Here is a 22,340-nt window from a genome sequence, read left to right on the forward strand (position 1 = left end):
TACCATCAAGTCTAAAGGAGGAGGAAAAAGAAAAAGGTGATCGAAGAAATTTAAATGAGATAAAAGAAAGAGGAGAAAGAGGAGGAGATGGAGGTGATGACGTGGTGGTGTTGACAATAACAATAATAAAAGAGAAAAATGAAAAAAAAAAGAGGAGGAAGAGAAGAAGAAACAAAAACATCAAAAGTAAAAAGAAAAAGAAAAAAACGTAAAAAAAGAACTCCATAAAAAACCGTCAAAAGACAGACATATAAGTGACATGTTTAAACAAAAAAAAAATTAAAAATAATAGTACATAAATATCAATTAAGTTATACTAACTTAGTTGGATAATTAACTTGGTTACAGAATATTATTCCAAAAAAAAAACATAAATTATAAATGAGTGTTAGTTACATTAAAATTACATTTCACATAATGGCCGAATATAAGCATTCTTAAATATATATCTGAGAGAATAATATATATAATTCTTAATTTATTACCAACTGAAAAGGAAACCTGGCCTATATATATAAATAGATCAGAGAAAATAAATTAAATAAAACGCAATAGCATTAATGCATAGGTGAGAAAATATTTACTCCATCCATCCACCACTTGTTTATTTAATTTATGAACCAAACTCCTGCCATAGTTTCATCTACTCATCACTCTTACTACTCGTATCATATCATCATATATTTCTTTTCTTTCTTAATTTCCAACCCCCACTTTCCCTTCAAACTTTTTTTTTTGTTTTAATTTAATTTTCTCTGTAACATTCACACCGGTGAGGGAGACACATTTTCTTCCATCCATATCTCTTCATATCAACTTCATTTTTTTATTTTTTTCTTTCATTGTCATATTATTGCTCCAATAATGTACTCTTAATTAAAGTGGTAGCATGCATTTAATTTTTATTGTGTATATATAGGGGTAAGTGCTAGAAGAAAAATGGCCGAAAGAACAAGAAAAAAAGAAGATAATGATCATGATGAGGAAGAAATAGCGAAAGAAATGGGGATGGAGAATCATAGTGAGGTGATGTTAGAAAACATTGGTGTGTGTAACATGGATGAAGCACCAGCTAGAAGACGTGCTCGTGAGGCTTTTAAGCATGTTCAGCTTGCCATTGATCACTGCTTGTTTCGGGTAACATTGTTATTAATTTTAAAAATAATTAATTTTAGTTAATGAGACACATCTTTGTCAATCACATACACTATAAAAAATACTGATATTCTAATTTTATAAAGTTCTGTAATATTTTATTTTATTATTTTACAAAAAATTCTATGAATATATAAAAATTAATTATTAAATCAGTCAGTATATATATATTGTTTATATTATTTTTATTGTGTATTTTATATTTTAATATATATTTTATATGAGTGATTAATTTTTAGTGCATATATAGTATAGTTAATTATTTTATGTGTGCCATATTTATTTTTTACCTCTAATAATAATACTTAAATCCATATTTTTTTTATTTTAAATTTTAGATTCTAACATTTTTTATTTTTTAAAATTTTTTGTTTTGACTAATGATGTGATGCTAGCATCTAAACTTCAAAGCTAAAATGTTGGGTTTAAATATCATTATTGTTGATGCAAAATCAATAAAGTGCAAATGTAGATGAAGTATTTAAGAGAACAATTAATGGAGGACTTGTGCCGATTTATTAGTTTGTTGAATTGATTCGTCACTCGTTCCATTTTAGAAAATGCTTTAATTTAAATTTATATATATGCATTTTTACCCCATAACCATAAGTAGCATAGAACATCCAAAAAACATAAAGGGACAGCCTAGAAATAAAAATTACAATTTAGATTTATATATCTGCATGCGCTTTTTGTTTGGTAACTCGAGCAACACGACTAATTGTCATATAAATAAGAATTAATTTTTATATTCTAAAAAAATGCATAACATTATAATTATTAATAGCTATACATATATAATAAAATCATCCAGATCAATGAGTTATAGCTCAAATAATTTACCGAAGATAGGAAGACTCGAACCTGCAACTTTTTAGGTGAGTACGGGGAGATTATACCATTTGAGTTATTACTCATTGGCTGAGTCTCCCTATTTTTGATAAAATAAAATAAAATCAACTGAATTGAATACGAGCGGGACGAATTGATTAAGTTTTTAAACTATATTTTTACAAGCATTGTGAAATAAAAATAAAATGATCCACCTAGTCAAAGGTCAACATGGATACTACATAATTCGGGAAAAGAAAATGCAGATAAGTTTTTAAAAAATATCCGAACGATCTATGAATATTGAATACCATATTCAATTCCCTTGCTTTGGCGGTTTGAACCTCCTATTCTCGTCCTATATTATTATTACATCAAGGTTTAAATAATTCTTTTCCATAAAATATTTTTTAATTTTGTTTCCTATAAATTTTCTTTCTCAGTTTTGACCAAGTGACATTTAGAAGTTTTCTAGTTTAATTTTTACTATTAATTTATTCCATTAAATATTAATGTAGTTAGTTAAAAACAATATATATAATAAGTTAAATTACTAATGTGACATGATGCAGGCATTTAATTTGTCAGGCAACTATTTAACGTAACAAATCAATAATTGAGACTAAAATAAATAACTTTTAAAAAAATATTTTAGAGAAAACAAAAATTAGTTTTAGCCTTAGCTTGTATCCTAATATAGAAAGGAATTAAGAGGATATTGCAACTAATTTTTGCTTTTGAAATTTGTTACAGTTACCTGTAGATGGGATAAAGATGAAAGAGGTAAAGGAGTCTAACATTTTTCCTCTATTAAAATTGTTGTTATTTTGAATGATCATTTACGCGGTCAATAAAATTAATAGTTATTTTTTATAATGTAGTGTTACGTGATTGAATATACGTGTAAAGTTTAATTTCTTTACACTCATGAAAATTAAATTTATATTTACACTTGGATTTTAATTATTATGTACATACAGGGCTATGAAGTGAACTCCAGAGGATTAGAAATATTCTCCAAAAGTTGGCTACCAGAAAAATCTTCTTTGAAAGCAATAGTTTGTTACTGTCATGGCTATGCAGACACTTGCACATTTTACTTTGAAGGCATGGAACACATTACATTACACATCTATCTATTAATACATAACTTTAATACTAAAAATTGTTATTATTGGATTTCATTTTTATTTTTTTTTATCTTTTGTGTTATATTTTATACTTAGGAGTTGCAAGGAAGTTAGCAAGATCTGGTTATGGAGTGTTTGCAATGGATTACCCTGGATTTGGTCTCTCAGATGGCCTTCATGGCTATATTCCTAGCTTTGAAAATCTAGTGAATGATGTTATTGAGCATTTCTCCAAAATTAAGGGTAAGATACATTATTTTCACTTGATTTAATTCTTCTTAAGTGAAAGTTTATGTCTATTATTATTTATTAGTCAATATTAGATCTTTTTTTAATCGTAAAATTATCTTTTTATTTACTTTTTTTTGAAAGATTTAATTAGATTAGAATTTAGAATTTAAAATAAAAAAATTAAAAAGTTGGTTGATATTAACCAAAAAAATTGATGTTTTTTGCTTCTACCAATTAGAGGAAGTTAAATTAAGGATTTCTTCACTTTTAACTTACTTCAGTTATTTTTTTTTTTTGGACAGAACAAAAGGAGTATCAAAATTTACCAAGCTTCTTGTTAGGTGAGTCAATGGGAGGAGCCATTGCTTTGAAAATCCACTTGAAACAACCACATGCATGGGATGGTGCTGCTCTTATTGCACCTTTATGCAAGGTATATTAATTAAACTAATAATACACTATATCTATATATCTATATATGTATGTATATGTCACTCAATTATTTAACCAATTTTCTTTTGTAGTTTGCTGAAGATATGATTCCACATTGGTTGGTTAAACAAATACTAATTGGTGTCGCCAAGGTTCTTCCCAAGACTAAGCTAGTTCCACAAAAGGAAGAGGTGAAAGAAAATATATATAGAGATGTGAAGAAAAGAAAATTGGTAGGTCTTTAATTATGCAAATAATATTTTGATATGTTCTTGTTAAATTTTGGAAGAAACATACTACAGGCACCGTAATTTTGATAATTTTCACATTGTTTTTATCCTCCAACGTAATTTACTACAGGCACCGTATAATGTGTTACTATACAAGGATAAACCAAGACTTGGAACTGCATTGGAGTTGCTTAAGGCCACACAAGAGTTAGAACAGAGATTGGAAGAAGTAATTTCCTATCTGAATAACTAGAACTATATGATGCAAAACTTAAGCCTCAATTTCTTTGATAGATAAAAATAAATGAAGGAAATAACATTTTATGGTATGACTTATGAGTAACACTAACCCTGAACATATGGTTTTATTATGTTGAACTCAATTAGTAAAATAACTATTAAAATTAGAATTTAATTGAAAAATGTCAGGTACTAATACCTTTTATTAATAGTAATCAATATTTTAGGTTAATATTTTATTTTTATATTANAAATTTAAATTTTAAGATTCAATAAATACTATTTTTTTAAATATTAGATATAAAAGTATTTGTATTAATTAATTATTGACAAAAATAATAAATTTTATTAATCATGTACTATTATTTAAACTTAAAAAAAAGTAGATATTATAAAAGTCACTTATTAGGTTCACATGAATTCAAGTTGATGTTAAATCTTCCAAAATACTTTTGAGTTACTGTAATCAATTTTATTTTATTTTGTTTAAGACTGCAATGATAAGATATGACATGTTATATTGTGGGACCTACTCTAATCACATGAAATCCTCTAAAGAACATTAATGAATTGACAGGTGTCAGTGCCATTATTGATCATGCATGGAGAAGCTGATATAATAACTGATCCATCAGCTAGCAAGGCTTTGTATGAGAAAGCTAATGTGAAAGACAAGAAACTGATCCTCTATAAGGATGCTTTTCACACTCTACTTGAAGGTGAACCTGATGAAACAATATTCCATGTGCTTGCTGACATTATAACTTGGCTTGATGATCATAGCACCACAAAATACAAGTATTAAGCACCTTATTCTACTTTTAGATAATCATAATGTTTATTTGGTGTACTAGTATGATATAGAAGCAATGTCAATGCTTAAATGTGCTTGACTGCTTATATTTACTAAACTTAAGTTTGCATAGTAGAATGTTCCTATGTTTCAATATAAGTAATTTATGTTACATGGTACTACTGTTACAAGGTGGACCACTAAATTAATTTATGTTAGTGTTTGACAGATTTTTTAACTAAGAGATTGTATTGTCTCTCTAAGATTATTATGCTATTCGGTTTTTTTTTTTAAATCATATTGTTTTTCGTATAAATAACTAGAGACCAAATTATTAGATATTTACAAGTAAAATTTTCTGCTACTCATTATGGTTAATATCAAACACGAAAAAAAAAAGTTTGTTTTCTACGTGCATATAAGAGTTGAGCTCAATAGAATAATATTGATTTTGGGTGTTGCAATACTCCATCTGGCCTTCTAGTAGCTTCAATAATTTACTGTAAATTAATTTACATAAAATTCTTCAATGGTAACATAATGAGAAGTAAACAAAGTAACCAAAATTAATGAAACTACATTGCAAGAAAAGAAAACAGAATTTTACAGTATCAAGGGCCATCCTCAACCGCCTTCGCTCATCTAATTGATTGTTTGGTCGATGAATTAGTCTGTACAAACTTCCTCTGCATAGGAAATATACAGATCAGACTTCAGAGTCTTTGAAAGTAATCCTTCCAGAACAACATTAATCAAAATAATAAAAACTCCTGGAAAAGTGTAAGAGTCTAACACAAGATATAGTAAGGTAAATTGTGTCTAAATTAACCAAATAATAACTGAAAATTTCATCTTATTTTTGCTTATTACTTCTCAATTGACATTGAGCTATTAACAGCATACATCACATATTTTAGATGTTCATTTAGAAGTAATCTTTTTGGCCTGCATAGCACTATTCTGTACCATATACTAAGCACTATTTGCAATCCACAGTCTCATATGAATCTCAGGAAATAAGGAACCTTAAGTTACCTGGGAAGAAACTCAGTAACAATAGAAAGATTCGGGGGTCGAGTAACTGCTCCCATGAAGAGAACAACATTTGGATGCCTCAGTCTTTTCATTATTTGAACCTATGGCAACTTACATCATATGTCAAATATGCAGTAAAATCATATAAATTCATGAAAATGCACAACTAGTTTTGGCATTCATAAAAGAATTAAACAAAATCCTTTTTTTTGAATAAGTATAGTCAACTACAAGAACTAAATAACTCCAATGTGCTAACCCTACTTCTTAGTCTCCATTTAATATATTCTTTCCAAATATATATGTGCTCTTATATATACATTCATGCACCACTATATTCTCAAATTGCATTAGGAAATCTATTCATAGAGAGAAGCACACAAGATGGAAGTATATAACAACAATAGAAGCTATAAAATGTTGGAGAAATAAAACAAGGATTACATCAAAGAGCTTTGAAATGGTCAATCTTCATCAAGAACTTCTAAAAAAATGCAAGTCAACAGGACAAAGTATTTAATCCAAAATTCAAATTAGCCTGGGACAAATACAATAACAATCTAAATAAAGTATTGCAGCTATCTGATATGTCATTATGGAGCATAAAAATCACATCTGATAGTTGTAAATGTGTACTAAATGAAATCATTCATCAACAAAGATAAACATATGAGTAGAAACTACAAAAGGAGACACTAATGAAATATTACCTCACTTTTGAATTCTTCAAGTGATTCCACCAGATATAGCTTGATCAAGAAATCTTTTTACAGCAACTTCCTACAAAGCAAAGCAGAGACCTGATGTAAATAAAAGAATTCAAAAACCTACAGCCTAAAAGAAAAACACAACAAAAAATAATGACAAGCATAAAAGATAGTCAAATATAAGGTATTGATTACTTTTGTTAAGGGTAAAAATGAAACTGAAGCCAAAAATTTCTTGGGCCTTGCTCAGTTAAGAAAAAAGTTACATTTTATAATTTGTTTGTTGAAAATACAATTTGAATTGTAAGATAGATATGGAATATGCCTGAGTAGGAAAAAAACTCACTGTTCCACGCCATTCACCACGGTATACCTCCCCATACGATCCTGAATGCAAAAAATAGGCCAGCAAAATGTAATTTTAGTCATCATATGGGAATTTATATGTATAAAATTATAAATAACACCATCTAACAAAAGAATGTAACCAAATCTTATAGAGCAAAGTACAGTTAATACCAAGTCCCATACGTTCACCCAGTGTGATTTCCTCCAACGGAATGTCATACTCGGCAACATCATCTAATGTAAAATCAGATTTTGTACTGTCATTGCTTACTATATATAACCAGTGCCATCCATGTGTCCGTCACTTTGACTGCCTTGCTCATACTGTTTGCTGACAGACGCAGTGGTTGCTTACTACAGCTGCAGCAGTTGCAGTGGCCGCTGCAGCTACTGGAAGCTCAATGTTCGAGTCAGTGTTTGACTTTGCTACAGCAGCTACCATAGAGGAAGCAACAACAGCAGCAGCTGCTGCTGCAGCTGCCGCAACTGGAACATTTTCCCCATATGTTTACCTGGGATGGTGTATGTTGTACAGCTGCTAACTTCGGATCAAGAAGGTTTATTCCTAAACCTTCAACAGGCTTAGAGTGCTCCAGCTGGCTGCTTGAACCTCCTTTCGGATGAACTCTGTGGTGAGGCAAAGTAGGACCGACATTTTCGTCAACCTGAGTCTCTTGTCCACTTTCTGATTTGTGTTCATCTTTTTCTTCAGTTGGGGAGCCTAACTCGTGATAAATTTCAGAAACTAAATTTGGCGGAGCAATGACACCAGTTTCAAGTAAAACATCATGTAGCTTTTTAGCTAAGTGAGGATTTTCCTTGGCAGCATCAATCATATATAATGAAACATCTTTGACTTTCATTCTGCGCATGGCAGGGGAACTTTTTGCAAATGTTTGTAAACCTCTTTTTTGTTTTTCTTAGTTTCTAGCATGATAATAGTTAAGATATATGGTCTCATAGGATAACAGTAAATAACTATTAATTACTATAGAGAGATCTTAAACACTTAACCTGTAAGCTACAACGAGAAATATCATCTAAAGAATCAATAAAGCATAGTGGAATCAAAAGGGACGATAGCAATTGCAAACATTGAAAGTTTAAACTTAATTGAATAAAAATGAGATAGTCAAGACATCAGTGGTAATGATGTTATGGCATTGCCAAAGTCCTCTGACCCAACAGAGACAGAATTTACAGAACTATGATACACATTCAGCAACAATAGAGATGTGATTTTAATTTGAGTTGATGTATCTTATCTGTTTTCATCCATTCAATAAGCCTCTAGCAATCATTTCCCGAAGAAGTTTCTCCGCCATGTCATTCTCACCTTTTTCAAACAAAGCACGAATAATGATTTCAAAAGTCATAGCATTTGGTAAGCAACCATTGTCTTCCATTTCCGACAGCAGGGCCAATGCCTCTTCAAATAAGCCCTCTTTGCAGAGCCCATTGATCATAACAGTGTATGTCCTCACATTTGGACAATGGTTTTTAATGGAAAGATCTTGAAAAATCTCTTTTGCATCTATAAGTCTTCCACTTTTACATAGGCCATCAATAAGTATAATATACGTGCATATATTTGGATCAATGCCACTCTCTTTCATCTGAATAAATAACATAAGTGCCTTGTCAAGTTGTTTGATATTGAACATCGCATCCAACAAGGAATTGTAAGTGATTATATCAGCAGGTTGACCTTTATTATGCATCTCATCAAGAAGCTTTGAAGCACAAGAGATTCTCCTTGATTTTCCCAAGCCATCAATTAGAGTATTGTAAGTTACCGTGTTAGGAACCAAGTTCTTGCGACGCATCTCTTCAAAGAGATTCAAGGCATCATCCATCAATTTACTTTTGTACAAGCCATTAATAATAATATTGTAACTTCGGATATTAGGAGCCATTCCTATCTGGGCCATTGTGTCGAATATACATTTTGCCTTGTTTAATTCGTTAACCAGGCAATACCCATCCATTAAAGAATTATAAGTAACCACGGTTCCACAGCATCTTTTGTCATCACAGCCAACACACTCTTAGCATCTTTGATATTTCCTCCTTACATAGTCCATCAATCAAAGTATTATAGGTTTGAACATCTGGAGTAATGTTTTTGAGCATCATATGATTTAGTAAATCAATGGCTTCCTTAAGTTGACCCACAAGGCACAATCCAAAAATTAGAGTGTTATAGGTGATGACATTAGGAGAAATTCCCCTAGCAAGCATTTCAGAATAAAAATGAAAAGCCTCGGTTACAAGTGTATCCTTGCAGAGGCTATCAATAATTGTGTTGTACATGACGACACTAGGAACAGTGCCATACTGTGGGATCTTTTTCAACACTTGAATAGCAGCTGCTGTGTGTCCGGTCTTACCGAGCCCATTGATCAAAGTTGCATAAGTGACTTGGTCGAAGTGAAATCCATGAGCCAGCACTCTGTCATGAAAGTGCAGTGCTTTTTCAACATTACCACAGAGACAGAGACCTTTAATGAGTGTATTCAATGTTATGGTATTTGGCTGGAAACCCATCCTGAAAATCTTGGCCAATATAGAGAAAGCGAGAGTGATCCGACCCATGCCGCAGCAACAATTGATTAAAATATTCATAGTAACTATGCTGGGCGCAATTCCCCTGGTTTGCAATTGCTGAAAAAGGGAAATGGCGGTTGGGAAATGGTGCGTCTTGGCAAGAGACCCCAAAATCTGGTTAAATTGGATGATAGATGGAGTGCAACGCATAGAGAGCATGCGAGTGAAGGAATCAACAGCTTCATCAACATGGCGAAGGGATGTGAACTGAGAATGAGAGTGAAGGCTTGACATTGAACATGAACAGGAAGGAAAGCGAAAAGGGAAAACATAGGGCACAATATGATGAGAGAATCTGAACCTGGAGAATGATGCTGCACGCAACATGTTTGTGTAAAATCCGATCAAATGAGAAGAAGGAGTTGGAAGAGAAGAGCGAATTCAATGGTGGAAACAATCACTGTCATGAAACAAAGGTTGAGACTTGATAGTTGAGACCAAAGAAAAGGACCATGTTAATGAAATTGGAGATAATTCGCACATCATAGCTTATTATCTAAAAGAAAGATAATTGTATTTTTTGTTGTCTGAATGGTCAATGGAAAAAGAAGGTTAAGGAGGTGGAGATTTCTCTTATTGGATTATTGTGTCTAATCCATTCTAGGTAAAAGCTAATTTTATAAAATATGTTAAAATTAAATTGTAGGGTAAAATACATGTATAACCCAAGTACATAACAATATTACATGAAAGTCTCAAATTAAAAAGTATTATTCATATATTTTCGTTTATAATTTTATATAAATTGAATTCATTGAATTTGAATTAATCATTATAGTACTAAATCGAATCAATATGATTCGAATTACATGGTACATTACTAAATCGAATTATAGTATTAAATCGAATCAATATGATTAAAATTACATGATACATTACTAAATCGAATGAAGTCAATCTAAAAATTTAATATGTTAAAATTTAATTGAACTATTATTTATTTTGGATAGTAGTTATCTTTTTTAAAAAAATAATTTTGTTTATAAAATCATTATAAGCCCTAATGTTGTGAATTGTAACAATAATTATTTTTGATGTTTAATTTTGCTAAAGTATAAAATATTTATATATTGTTTAGAATTTTTTATGAGCAATTATTTAAATCAATCATAAATTACTAACAAATGGAGTATGAGGAGTATTTTTACTAGAGTTTTTTTTTTTTAAAATAGAGCTCCTGTACCATTTAGGTCAATGTTTGATTTTTGTCAATTTCTTTTTTTATTCTCTTCTTTATTCCTTTCTTTTAATTCGCCATGAGAGTTCTTTCACAAAACTGTCAGGATTTGAAGAGACCTCTGACAGTTCATAACCTTAAAGGGATGTACCAATCCCACTCCTCCGATATTGTGTTTATATGTGAAACAAAAAATCAATCTCGTCTAGTGAAATGTAAGTTGCAATCTTGTCATTTTACGGATTGGAGGATTGTTACGGATATAGCTGGTGAATTGGCTTTAGCATGGAAAGAGGGCACAGCGGTTGAGGTTGAGATTCTTGTTGAAAAAGAGTTTTTCATAGTTGTCAAGATAACTGATCGTGCTTTGAACTGTTCTTGGAGACTGATTGGGGTATATTTAAATAGTTTGGATGGGATTCGGTCTATCCAATACACAGAATTTTTCTCTTTAGTACAATATTTTCTTGGAAAGGTTGTAATTATTGGTATTTTTAATGCTATAGTAAGCCTCAATAAGAAGGAAGGAGGGGGTTAAAATCAGCTTCATCTATTTCTGAAATTGTGAATTTTATTGATGATGGTGGACTAAAGAATTTGGGTATGATTGGGAGAAGGTTCACCTGAACTAATAAGCAAAGAGGGCAAGACCAGATCAGGGAGCAGTTTGACTGTGCACTTACAAATGGTAAGTGGATGGATCATTTTCTGTCAACCTTGCTGTCTCGGCTCGTAGAAAATGGTTCAGATCACGCGCTTATCCTCCTTAATACAAATTCGATCATAGAAAATCTAAACGGAGGTTTAAGTTTTAGGAGAGGTGGTGCGGTTTAGAAGAAATTAAGGTAATTATCATCGAAGCTTGGAAGGAATGGGTGGATGGCTTAGCAATATTTGTTTTGGCTCAAAAATTGAAGCATTATAGACACCGTATTGTTCAATGGCAGCAACAGAACAAATTTAATTCGAAAAAGGACATTGGTAAACTCACATCTCATCTAGAAATCCTCAAAGAGGAGGGTATTATAGGAGGAGAACAAATTGAAGTATTAGAAAATAAATTTGAAGATGCTTACTTTAGGGAGGAAAGCTATTAGAGGGAGAAATTTCGTGTAAAGTAGCTAAAAGAGGGGGACAGAAATACAAGTTTCTTTCACCAATTATTCCAATACAGAGTCCGAAGAAATAAAATTTGGAAACTAAAAAAGAATAATGGTACGTATGCTACCACCCGTAAGGAAATTGCATAAGTAGTTGAAATATACATCAAGGATATCTTCATATCGATTGGCCAAGCTAATCCTGCACATGCATTCGAAGATTTTGAAACCAAAATTTCAGCAACCATGAATAGAAAATTAACTAGACTAATCAGTTTTGATGAGGTAACACGTGTGGTCTTTAGTGTTCACCCCCAGAATGTCCTTGGTAATGATGGAGGTATTCAGATCAACCGAAAATGTCCTACTATTAATCATTTATTTTTTGCGGATGACTCAATCCTTTTTTGTAAAGCGTCAGAAAATAGTTGTGAAAATATTCTCAGTTTTCTTCAGCCATACGAGGGATTCAGTGGCCAAAAATTAATTTGAATAAATCAGCTTTATTCTTTAATAATAATACTCATGCTGCTGCTTGATTACTACTGACTCGAAATTGAAAATTGTTCATATTGGTCCATAGGATAAATATTTGGGTCGGTGCCATGGAAGTATTCCTCCGTGCCGGGAAGCAACTAGGAGTCTATGAATGTCCCGGCATCGAAGTTCCTTTCCATCACGGTGAGGGCCCCTTCGGGGCTGGAGAGTGACCTCTGCCTCTTGGGGTGGGGATGACCCTCAAATCGTCTTCCTCAGCCTGTTGAGCAGAGGACGAGTGCCCGGTACCGGCCGCCTCCCCATGAACAAGAGAGACGTGCGCCCCGTCAGAAGGCTTATCCAACATCTCGACATCACGGGGTGAGGGCACCGCCCGATCCTCCTTGTTCCCGAAAGGGGCCTCCGGCTCCTCATCAGCCTTCTCCCCATCACTCTCCTCCAAAAAAATTTTGTACAAACTCTCAAGGCATGTCACCTCGACAGACATTCCCACTGCAGCAAATAAATAAACAAGTTAGTCGTTTAATCAGCGTAACCAACCAAAGCGACGATAATGCAAGAAAAATAAGACAAAGCTACTCACAAATATAATTCTGGGCGACCTCCCGGTTACCCATAAGAAGGTGGGGGTTCACGTGATTTTTCCCAAAAACGGCCACCCCAACACATCGGCAATCTTTTTATCCACGGCAGACATCCCCTTGTAGGTCACCTTAATAAAAGCATTAGACCCCGCCCCGAAACTCCAATACGTTGGGATGAGGCGTTCCCCCTCTAACGACAACCAGAAGGGATGGCGACCTTTGACTGGACGCACCTTAAAGTACTTATCCTTAAACCCGTGATAAGAGTCCTCGAACAAGCCAAAGATCCTCCGACCTTGGGCAGATCGGAAGGACATGAACCCTTTCCTCGCCTTCCCCTCCTTGGAAGGATTTGTGAGGTTGAAAAAATAAAGGAAAACGTCGACGGACACCGTCAGCTCCAAATATTCACACACCATCTCGAAACAGCGGATGGAAGCCCAACTGTTCGGATGCAGCTGCGACGGCACCACGGAGATCCGATTAAGGAGCGCCATTTGAAAAACGGAGAAGGGGAGGCAGACCCCCACTTGGGTAAACATGACTTTGTAAAACCAAATCCAGTCGGCAATCCAGGGAGAGTGGAAATTGAGTTTGTACAGCCGTTTGTTGGGGGCAGGAACAAAGACGTCGTAGTTGGCCTCCTCGTTAGGACCCCCGCACAGGTACTCGGCCTGACGAAACTCGGTAAGCTCCTCCTCACTCATCTGGTTTAGGGAGTCCCTCAAGTTGGAAGCCACCCAATCGTATGGGTCGTAACCCGCGGCGGAGGTAGAAGCTCGTGAGATGACGCGAGGCATACCTACAGTGGGGGTACCACTCAGTTAGTCTATGAGGTCGGGAGCTCGGAAAAAGTCCAGAAACTACATTTAGCCTATCCAGTAACTAAAATCAAGCATGGCTAAAGCAAAATCCAAGTAAAAGCCTAAAAGCTAATACCCTAGAATGGTAACCCCCCCTAACGCACCTACTCAACACTAAGGTCATCTATCATACAAATCAAACAAGCAGCATGCATGCAGAAGAACTAGTGATGAAGGCAAAATGACCATGAAGCAGAAAGAGAAGGGATGAATGTTTACCTGGATTAGTTGCATAGACTTGAAAGAGAAGGAGAAGGAGCAAATGCACAGGGATGCAGAAATGATACTCTGGGAGACTTGGGAGAGAAAAAGATGAAGATGGATGCGAAAATAATACTCTGAGATGAAAATTGCCAGAGGCAAAACTGTTTAAAACTGCCAGACTCAAGAAGCGCGAAAGGCTTAGGGGCAAGATAGTCTTTGCGCGTGGGGTTTTGAAATGACCCATTATGAGCATTTAACGCTCTGCGCGAAGAACAAGATGACGAACGGTTATCCCAGCAACGAATAGACACGTGCGCAAGAGGCGCGTCCTCTCCACGGGCGGCCGATCTGACGACAACATACGAAAGAAGAGATAACACGCCACCAACAACCCTCACGATCATTGCTGGTGCGTTGGGGGCACTGTTACGGCCTGGCCCACATATAACATGGGCCGACCCGATCCACGAACCACCCGACCTGAACGGTCGGGTTCGAGGCGATCAAACACCGACCCAGACACGTGTCCTGGACAACTCTCTACTACAGCTGTAAAGGGAAGATTCGAGGAAGGAGGGTTTTGTTTCTGTAGGACCCGCTTCTGACACGGTATATATGGGGAGGGTCCTACCCCTCCCCCAAGGTACGACACATCACTTTATCCCCCCTTTTTTCCGCCTGCACACTCAACTGACTTGGGCGTCGGAGTGTCCTTGCAGGTGACACCCCCCTCCACACCAAAAACTTGGGAAGTCGGCTGCTCCAGCTCCATCTCTGCGACCCTAAACCAGGCAGAAACTCCACCTTACCACCCGAGGGATCTCCCCAAACCGTCCAATACTTGAGCTACCGAACATATTTATTTTTATATTCTATTTAATTTGTATTATTTTATTTTATTTCACACAAGATGTACTAGTTACAATATACCAAATAAAACCGTACAAGATGTGGTACTTATTTAGAGTCTATGTAAATTTCAACAAAAAAAAACGATTTATCTCATGGAACTTTAAATTTATATACTATAAGATATTGATATTAGAATAATTTTATAATAAAATTACAATATACGTGTAATATCATGCATTAGTACTTCATCAAAAATTTTTGGAGTTGAAGAAATGGTAAAAAAACATCAAACTGGTACAACAACACATGCATTTTCACAAACATGTAGAGAATAACAATAAAGAAGACTGATAAGTACTTTGAATCCGTTGGATTCTAACCAGAAATCAGCACAATCAACCAAAAAACATTCTCTTTGGTAAAAAAAAATATCTCTAAAGGGTAAATTAAATTAAGGTTGCGTTAACATTTTAAGTGATTTTTTTAATATTTAAAGAGACATTTCATATCATAACTGTATTTTTTATTTAAAAAAACTACAAAAAAATAAAATATTGTTGAATGGATAATTTTTTTGCAATGATGATTCACTTGTTACTAGAATAAAAAATTATCCCAAAATTAACCATTTTTTTCGTTCTTTGTTTTATAGTTTACATGCATGCAAGATAATTTGATTGCAATATATTCTAAATGAAATTGTTCTCATTATATTTTATAATTTGTTGTTATTTATTTGAGTACAAAGATATTAAGGTTGTATATGTCATTATAGGTAGGAAAGTTTTAAACATTATCACTCGATTTGGAGTTCTATACTCCATTACTACGGATAATAGAACTTAATTTTTTAGAAACACCAGTTCACATCGGTATAACACTCCTAAGCTAATAGACAAGCAAAAGCTGTAAATAAAGTTGTGTTGGTTGGGTTAAAACGCCGATTATAAAATGCAAAGAGAACATGGACAAATGAGTTCCATCAAGATTTGTGGGCATATTGGACAATCCCTCACTCAACAACGGGAGAATCTCCTTTCCGACTTGCTTACGGCATAGAAGCCATGATACCTATAGAAGTCAATGAAGAATCTCCAAGGGTTAGATTCTATGACGAGGTGGAAAATATCCGAGCTCAAAGGGAAGAACTTGATCTCCTTCCAGAAGTTCAAGAAGAAGTCCGGATAAAAGAGGAAGCGTTGAAGCAAAGAATGGCCTTAAGGTATGACAAGAAAGTCATCAAAAGAAATTTCTCTACAAACGACCTCATACTAATCTGAAATCACATCAAAATACAGAAGTCGGATGAGAGAAAGTTGACTGCAAACTGAAAAAGACCTTATAAGATCATTAAAGTCTTAGAAAAGAGTTACTATAAAGTGTCCGACCTAAAGGGAACGAGCTCCCAAGATCGTGGCACGCAGCTACGCATGTATCTTAAATAGGTACTACAGTTAGAAAGTGCACCTTGTTCCCTAGTGTACTCTTTTCTCTGACTTTATGGCTTTTCCCAAAAAGGGTTTTCCTGAATCAATTTTAATGAGGTACCATAGTAAGGGCTAAAGTTAACGAAAACCCTTAGTAGCAAGAAAACTTATGTAAATCATTTTGTTAATGATAGTTCATTTTTCTATTAATTTTCCCATTCAAACGTACTAATATAAACTTGAAAAACCGCAAAAATCATTGTCTGGCCTAGGTGGTTGGTAAGATAAAGCGACGAGATACAAATTAGCATAAGAAGTTATGTAAGCAAATCGTGATCCGATCTCATTACAACCTAAAGAGTTGGGCCTGAACGAAATACAAAAGTAAGTTGTTAAACTCGACTACTAAAGGTCGGGACATAATTAGTTAAAGAAAAATAGTATGGACCTTACAAACGAAAGGTTCCAAATAACAGCTGACCTATTTTTGACCAACATCTTCCACGACTTAGCAAAAATAGCATCAAAAGTTATCAATGTGTCTTAACGAAAACTTTTGCTAAGTCATGAAAAGCTAAAGAAACAGTTGTGCCAACTAATAAAAGATGTTTGAAAAAACATTCATTTATGCAAAAGCCACCATATATCCAAGTAGTGGAGAAAGATTTTTAAGCAGAAAAATAAAAGAGAACTTGTTCAAACTACATCTATTACAAAATTAAATTGTTCATAAAAACTCACAGGCCGGGCCATCCCATACTTTGAAACTAAAATTATGGCGGAGGGATTTGTTTGCTGGAGGTCATGTTAGAAGTGTTTTCAGGCTACGCAGAGGAGGTCGGAAGAATTTTTTGCTGAGAGGGGTAGACTCATTGCCCATACAAGTTGGAAAGCTCTGAGAAGCTCCCTCAACTTGGACTTCCAAAGTCTATGGGTCCGGCATATGAATGTCCTCCTCATTATTAGGTGTAAGGATGATCTTCCAATCAGCCACAACATTGTCAGGACTAATGAGAGAGAGGTCCACCTCGAGAGCTATAACTCGAAACTAGGCCTTCAAATTTTCAACCAGCTCGTCTATTCCTGAGCTATAGTCTCCTTAAAATATGCATATCTCTCCCTTGACTTGTGGTGCACGAAATTGTGATCATCAATGGCGCCATCAACATGGTACACTCAATTGCATTATCAACTCTTTATCACAACTTCGCACAACTAACCAGCAAGTGCACTGGGTCGTCCAAGTAATAAACCTTACGCGAGTAAGGGTCGATCCCACGAAGATTGTTGGTATGAAGCAAGCTATGGTCATCTTGTAAATCTCAGTCAGGCGGATTCAATTGGTAATGGAGGATTACTGATTAAAAGATGAATAAAACATAAAATAAAGATAGAGATACTTATGCAATTCATTGGTGAGAATTTCAGATAAGCGTATGGAGATGCTTTGTCCCTTCCGTCTCTCTGCTTTCCTACTGTCTTTATCTAATCCTTCTTACTCCTTTCCATGGCAAACTGTATGTTGGGCATCACCGTTGTCAATGGCTACAGTCCCGTCCTCTCAGTGAAAATGTTCAATGCGCTCTGTCACAGCACGGCTAATCATCTGTCGGTTCTCAATCAGGCTGGAATAAAATCCAGTGATTCTTTTGCGTCTGTCACTAACGCCCAGCCTTCAGGAGTTTGAAGCTCGTCACAGTCATTCAATCCTCGAATTCTACTCAGAATACCACAGACAAGGTTTAGACCTTCCGGATTCTCTTGAATGCCGCCATCAATTCTAGCTTATACCACGAAGATTCTAATTAAGGAATCCAAGAGATAAACATTCAAGGCTTGTTTGCTTGTAGAACGGGAGTGGTTGTCCGGCACGCGTTCATAAGTGAGAATGATGATGAGCGTCACATAATCATCACATTCATCATGTTCTTGGGTGCGAATGAATATCTTAGAACAAGAATAAGCCAAATTGAATAGAAGAACAATAGTAATTGCATTGATACTCGAGGTACAGCAGAGCTCCACACCTTAATCTATGGTGTGTAGAAACTCCACCGTTGAAAATACATAAGAACAAGGTCTAGGCATGGCTGAATGGCCAGCCTCCCATAATCTAAGAACTAGACGTCCAAAGATGATCCTAAGATCTAAAGTGATCAAAAGATGTCTAATACAATAGCATAAGGTCCTATTTGTAGAGAACTAGTAGCTTAGGATTTACAAAGATGAGTAAATGACATAAAAATCCACTTCTGGGCTCACTTGGTGTGTGCTTGGGCTGAGCATTGAAGCATTTTCGTGTAGAGACTTTTCTTGGAGTTAAACGCCAGCTTTTGTGCCAGTTTGAGCGTTTAACACCCATTCTTGTGCCAGTTCCGGCGTTTTACGCCAAAATTCTTGAGCTGACTTGGAACGCCTATTTGGGCCATCAAATATCGGGCAAAGTATGGACTATTATACATTGCTGAAAAGCCCAGGATGTCTACTTTCCAACGCAATTAAGAGCGCACTAATTGGGCTTCTGTAGCTCCAGAAAATCTACTTCGAGTGCAGGGAGGCTAGAATCCAACAGCATCTGCAGTCCTTTTCAGCCTCTGAATCAGATTTTTGCTCAGGTCCCTCAATTTCAGCCAAAAAATATCTGAAATCATAGAAAAACACACAAACTCATAGTAAAGTCCAGAAAAGTGAATTTTAACTAAAAACTAATAAAAATATAATAAAAACTAACTAAAACATACTAAAAACAATGTCAAAAAGCGTATAAATTATCCGCTCATCAACTTGGTGACCTCATCCACTTCAGTTTTTTCCCAAAGACCATGGTATAGCTCTCCTCAACCTTTTTTTTCAGGTCTTTTGCCATGGTGCAGGCGGCTTCAGATTGCTTCACCCTCTCCCGAACTTTGGAAAGGTCAGACATCAGGACCTCCTTCTCCCTCTTCAACTCTAACTTAGACTCCCACAAATATGCCACCTCAGCCTTCAAGTCAGATAGAGATCGCTGAGTAGCACCAAGGGGGTCTCCTCAAACTTCTTTAGTAAAGAGGAACACACTCCCGCCATCCTAATCCCGCCCAGAGCTAAGACTTGAAGGTGGTGCTTCACATAAACATCATCCATACCAATAAAGCTATGTAAAAGGATGTGTTTCACACAAAATGCCACCGTGTCAAAACTTTGTTTGTAAATACCTACTGATTCAGTAGTTTTGCGCTACTTAGGTTTCGGCTCGGGATTGGGAGGCAAAAGGGGAATTGTTTGATTACCAGTACTGGAAGGAGGAGGAGTCGGGTTAGCGATAATTTTTATCGATGTTGAGGCACCTGAGTCCGACTTAGAGGGAGAAGGGAGGTCGCCAAATCCACCAGCCTCTTTTAGCTGTATATTTCGGACAACAACATTCTTCTTGGCAGTTCGGAGAGTTTTCATAGCAGTCGACTTAAGGACCATCTTTTTTGCACGACATCAAAGTCGGGTTACGTCAAGCAACCAAAACAAACAATAAATTGTATCTACCAAATGAAAAGAATGCTACCTAGTTTGGATTGGATTTGGCTTGGATTTTCTAAGTATTTCTTGGTGTCCAGATAAGGAGCTCAACCCCAACACTTTTGGAATAAGGCGACTACACTCTCCTCAATCTTATCCAAGTCATCAAAACTGTACTTAACAACTACATGATTTTTCTCCCAGTACAAGCTAAAAAGGTGATCATCTCTCTCATGCAAAAAGAAAGGTCGGACACACTCAACAAATCGGATTTCAAAGAAGTAATTTTTAAAGTCGTAGAAAGAGTCATCAAAAATGGCAAAGACCTTCCTCCCTTGAATAGCTCAGAAGGAGATCCAACCTTACTTTTTAGAACTAAAATGTTTGGTAAGCACAAAAAGGTAAAAGAAAACCCTAGTAGAAGGAGGGATGTCGAGTTCACGGCAGAGGAGTTGATAAATTTTCATAAAACCCCAAGAGTTGGGGTGGAGTTAGGAAGGAGCGACTTTACAAAGCCTAAGGACCCCGAACTCAAAGTCGGTGAAAGGAAGACTAACTCCCAACTTTGTAAAAAAGCATTCATACACGTATATGAAATGATGTTCCAACTTGTCAAGTCAGGCAAACAAACCCTCTCTTTAGGATCGGCAATTGTGACTTCATATCTATGCTCATTCTCCCGATTTTCACACAACCTATGATGCCTACAAAGGATCTCAACATACTCATTACCAATAACAGGAATGGAAGAAAGAACAGATACATCTACCCAAGTTAAATCGGATGGGACTTTAGACGACATGCTAACAATTATTGACTGAGATATAAAAGCTATACCTACAATATAATAAAAGAAGATCATCACTACAAGTCGACATGCCAGGCATAACAACATAAGTATTTGCACAAAATTAAAAGAGGCCGGGTTGTCATCAACTAAGAACGTTACAGTTCTTATAACCCTTCGTATGCCAAACAAACATACAAATATGGAAATGGTATCATCTTTAATGGAAAATATGGTACCATTTGGGGGCAACATAAAGTAAAATCCCATTCAGTTTCACAGCGGCAACAACAAAAGTTCAAGAAAAAAGCAAATTCTCAAACGAATATGAAACAAAACCATCAAAGGAACAAAGAATTATTGCTAAAATCAACAAAAATGAATTCAAAATAGAAGTACATCACCAAAAGCACAAGCACAGAAGACCAACCTCGATTGAAAAATAAAACAAAGCACACACAAGCAGAAAAACACGAACGTTCCTCTCAAAAGCACAAGCAAAGTCTTATAGGCCTCAAAATAAAGAAATTTTGAATGCAAGAGTGGTTTCATGAAAGAAGTTGAAAAGATTGAAAGAGGAAAAATGTTGAGTGCAAACATTTCAAAAAAGAAGTGAAAAAGAAGAAAGAGAAGTGAGTTTGGGTATTTATAAGACACCAGAGGTAAAAGAGTAATTTTGTGACCCCTCATTTGTGCCATATGGCACACATGGTTACCAGGGTAACATGTGCAGAGCTACGAAAGGACATGACGTCTCAAATTCAAAAACATGTTGAGTACCTAACCTAGTCCTAGGAAAGTAGTTTGTCCGAGCTGAGGTGCCAATCCACAAGAAACCAGTCTAATCTACAAATGCTTGAGTTCCCCCTTGTAAAGCTCGGACTCAAGTAGGGGCACTGTTCATACACTGGCTCAAAAAATATATAGCCAGGCCCAAATAAATAGAAGCCCATTCAAGAGATCTAACTACTACACCTACCTGACCTCATAGAAGTCGGGCGCGACGATGGCAGTTCAACTCTACTTATTTGATAAGTAACTAACTCCTAAGATATCTCCCACTTATCTGGAAGGGAGATCTCAAAAATTCTCAAAAAAAGGGAACAGTTATCCATCATTAAAGGTGTAACTATTCTAAGAGGTGGTTATTTTTTCTACTATAAATATACTAATAATTCTCGGGTATATTCAGAACCCAATCTACTAAAAACCTGCTTTAAACTCTTGCTAACTTAAACATCGGAGTCCTTTGCAGGTACCACCCCCCACCTCCTCACGAAAAACTCGGACGGCAGCATCTCGACAACAGTAGAAGTCGGACACTGCCCTAAGAAAATTTGGACCTCACGTTCAAGCAAAAAAATAATCCAGTTTTAGGTAACCCACGAAACAATACACTTGCATTAAAAATTTATATATATTTAATAAGCGTTTTAACTATGGTTACGCTCGATGCGAGTGACCAAACCTTTAATTTATACTCCCAAATCCCACCCACTTTTTTCTCCATTCCCTCTATTTAGAAACTAGTGTTAAACCCTTGCGATGCACGGACTTATATTTAAATTTGACATATGAAATTAAAAATAATATTTTATAATCATAAATTTTTTTAGT

The 22,340-nt window shown here is 35.3% G+C and overlaps 1 protein-coding gene, 1 long non-coding RNA gene and 1 pseudogene across 4 annotated transcripts; 1 reads left to right on the top strand and 2 right to left on the bottom strand.

Annotated features, from left to right (window-relative positions):
- Positions 1-648: 648 nt before the first annotated feature.
- On the top strand, positions 649-5,221 carry LOC107490385 (caffeoylshikimate esterase). Of its 2 annotated transcripts, XM_016111158.2 has the most exons (9): positions 649-772; positions 920-1,137; positions 2,740-2,769; positions 2,967-3,093; positions 3,213-3,359; positions 3,650-3,780; positions 3,872-4,012; positions 4,140-4,238; positions 4,827-5,221. In XM_016111158.2, the coding sequence occupies exons 2-9, from the start codon at positions 940-942 to the stop codon at positions 5,052-5,054; spliced, it is 1,101 nt and encodes a 366-aa protein (XP_015966644.1). In that variant the 5' UTR covers positions 649-772; positions 920-939; the 3' UTR covers positions 5,055-5,221. The 2 variants fall into 2 exon arrangements, with proteins under 2 accessions (XP_015966644.1, XP_052118333.1); XM_052262373.1 differs by lacking the exon at positions 649-772 and having other exon boundaries at positions 779-1,137.
- Positions 5,222-5,648: 427 nt separating this feature from the next.
- LOC110281295 (uncharacterized) lies at positions 5,649-7,555 on the bottom strand. Of its 2 annotated transcripts, XR_002376012.2 has the most exons (5): positions 7,304-7,555; positions 7,131-7,171; positions 6,788-6,857; positions 6,078-6,178; positions 5,649-5,728 (listed from the first exon to the last, which is right to left on the bottom strand). It is a non-coding gene; the product is annotated as an uncharacterized LOC110281295 (long non-coding RNA). The 2 variants fall into 2 exon arrangements; XR_008009236.1 differs by having other exon boundaries at positions 7,131-7,555.
- A 652-nt stretch (positions 7,556-8,207) lies between these two features.
- On the bottom strand, positions 8,208-10,209 carry LOC107490409 (pentatricopeptide repeat-containing protein At1g62930, chloroplastic-like; annotated as a pseudogene).
- Positions 10,210-22,340: the final 12,131 nt, after the last annotated feature.

This window comes from Arachis duranensis, chromosome 5 (assembly GCF_000817695.3).
Source record: "Arachis duranensis cultivar V14167 chromosome 5, aradu.V14167.gnm2.J7QH, whole genome shotgun sequence".
NCBI lineage: Eukaryota > Viridiplantae > Streptophyta > Magnoliopsida > Fabales > Fabaceae > Arachis > Arachis duranensis.

Coding starts and splice junctions, on each gene's coding strand:
- LOC107490385 (XM_016111158.2), top strand. CDS start 940: ATGGCCGAAAGAACAAGAAAAAAAGAAGATAATGATCATGATGAGGAA. Junction 3,781..3,871: donor TTATTGCACCTTTATGCAAG/GTATATTAATTA, acceptor TTTCTTTTGTAG/TTTGCTGAAGATATGATTCC. Junction 4,239..4,826: donor TAGAACAGAGATTGGAAGAA/GTAATTTCCTAT, acceptor ATGAATTGACAG/GTGTCAGTGCCATTATTGAT.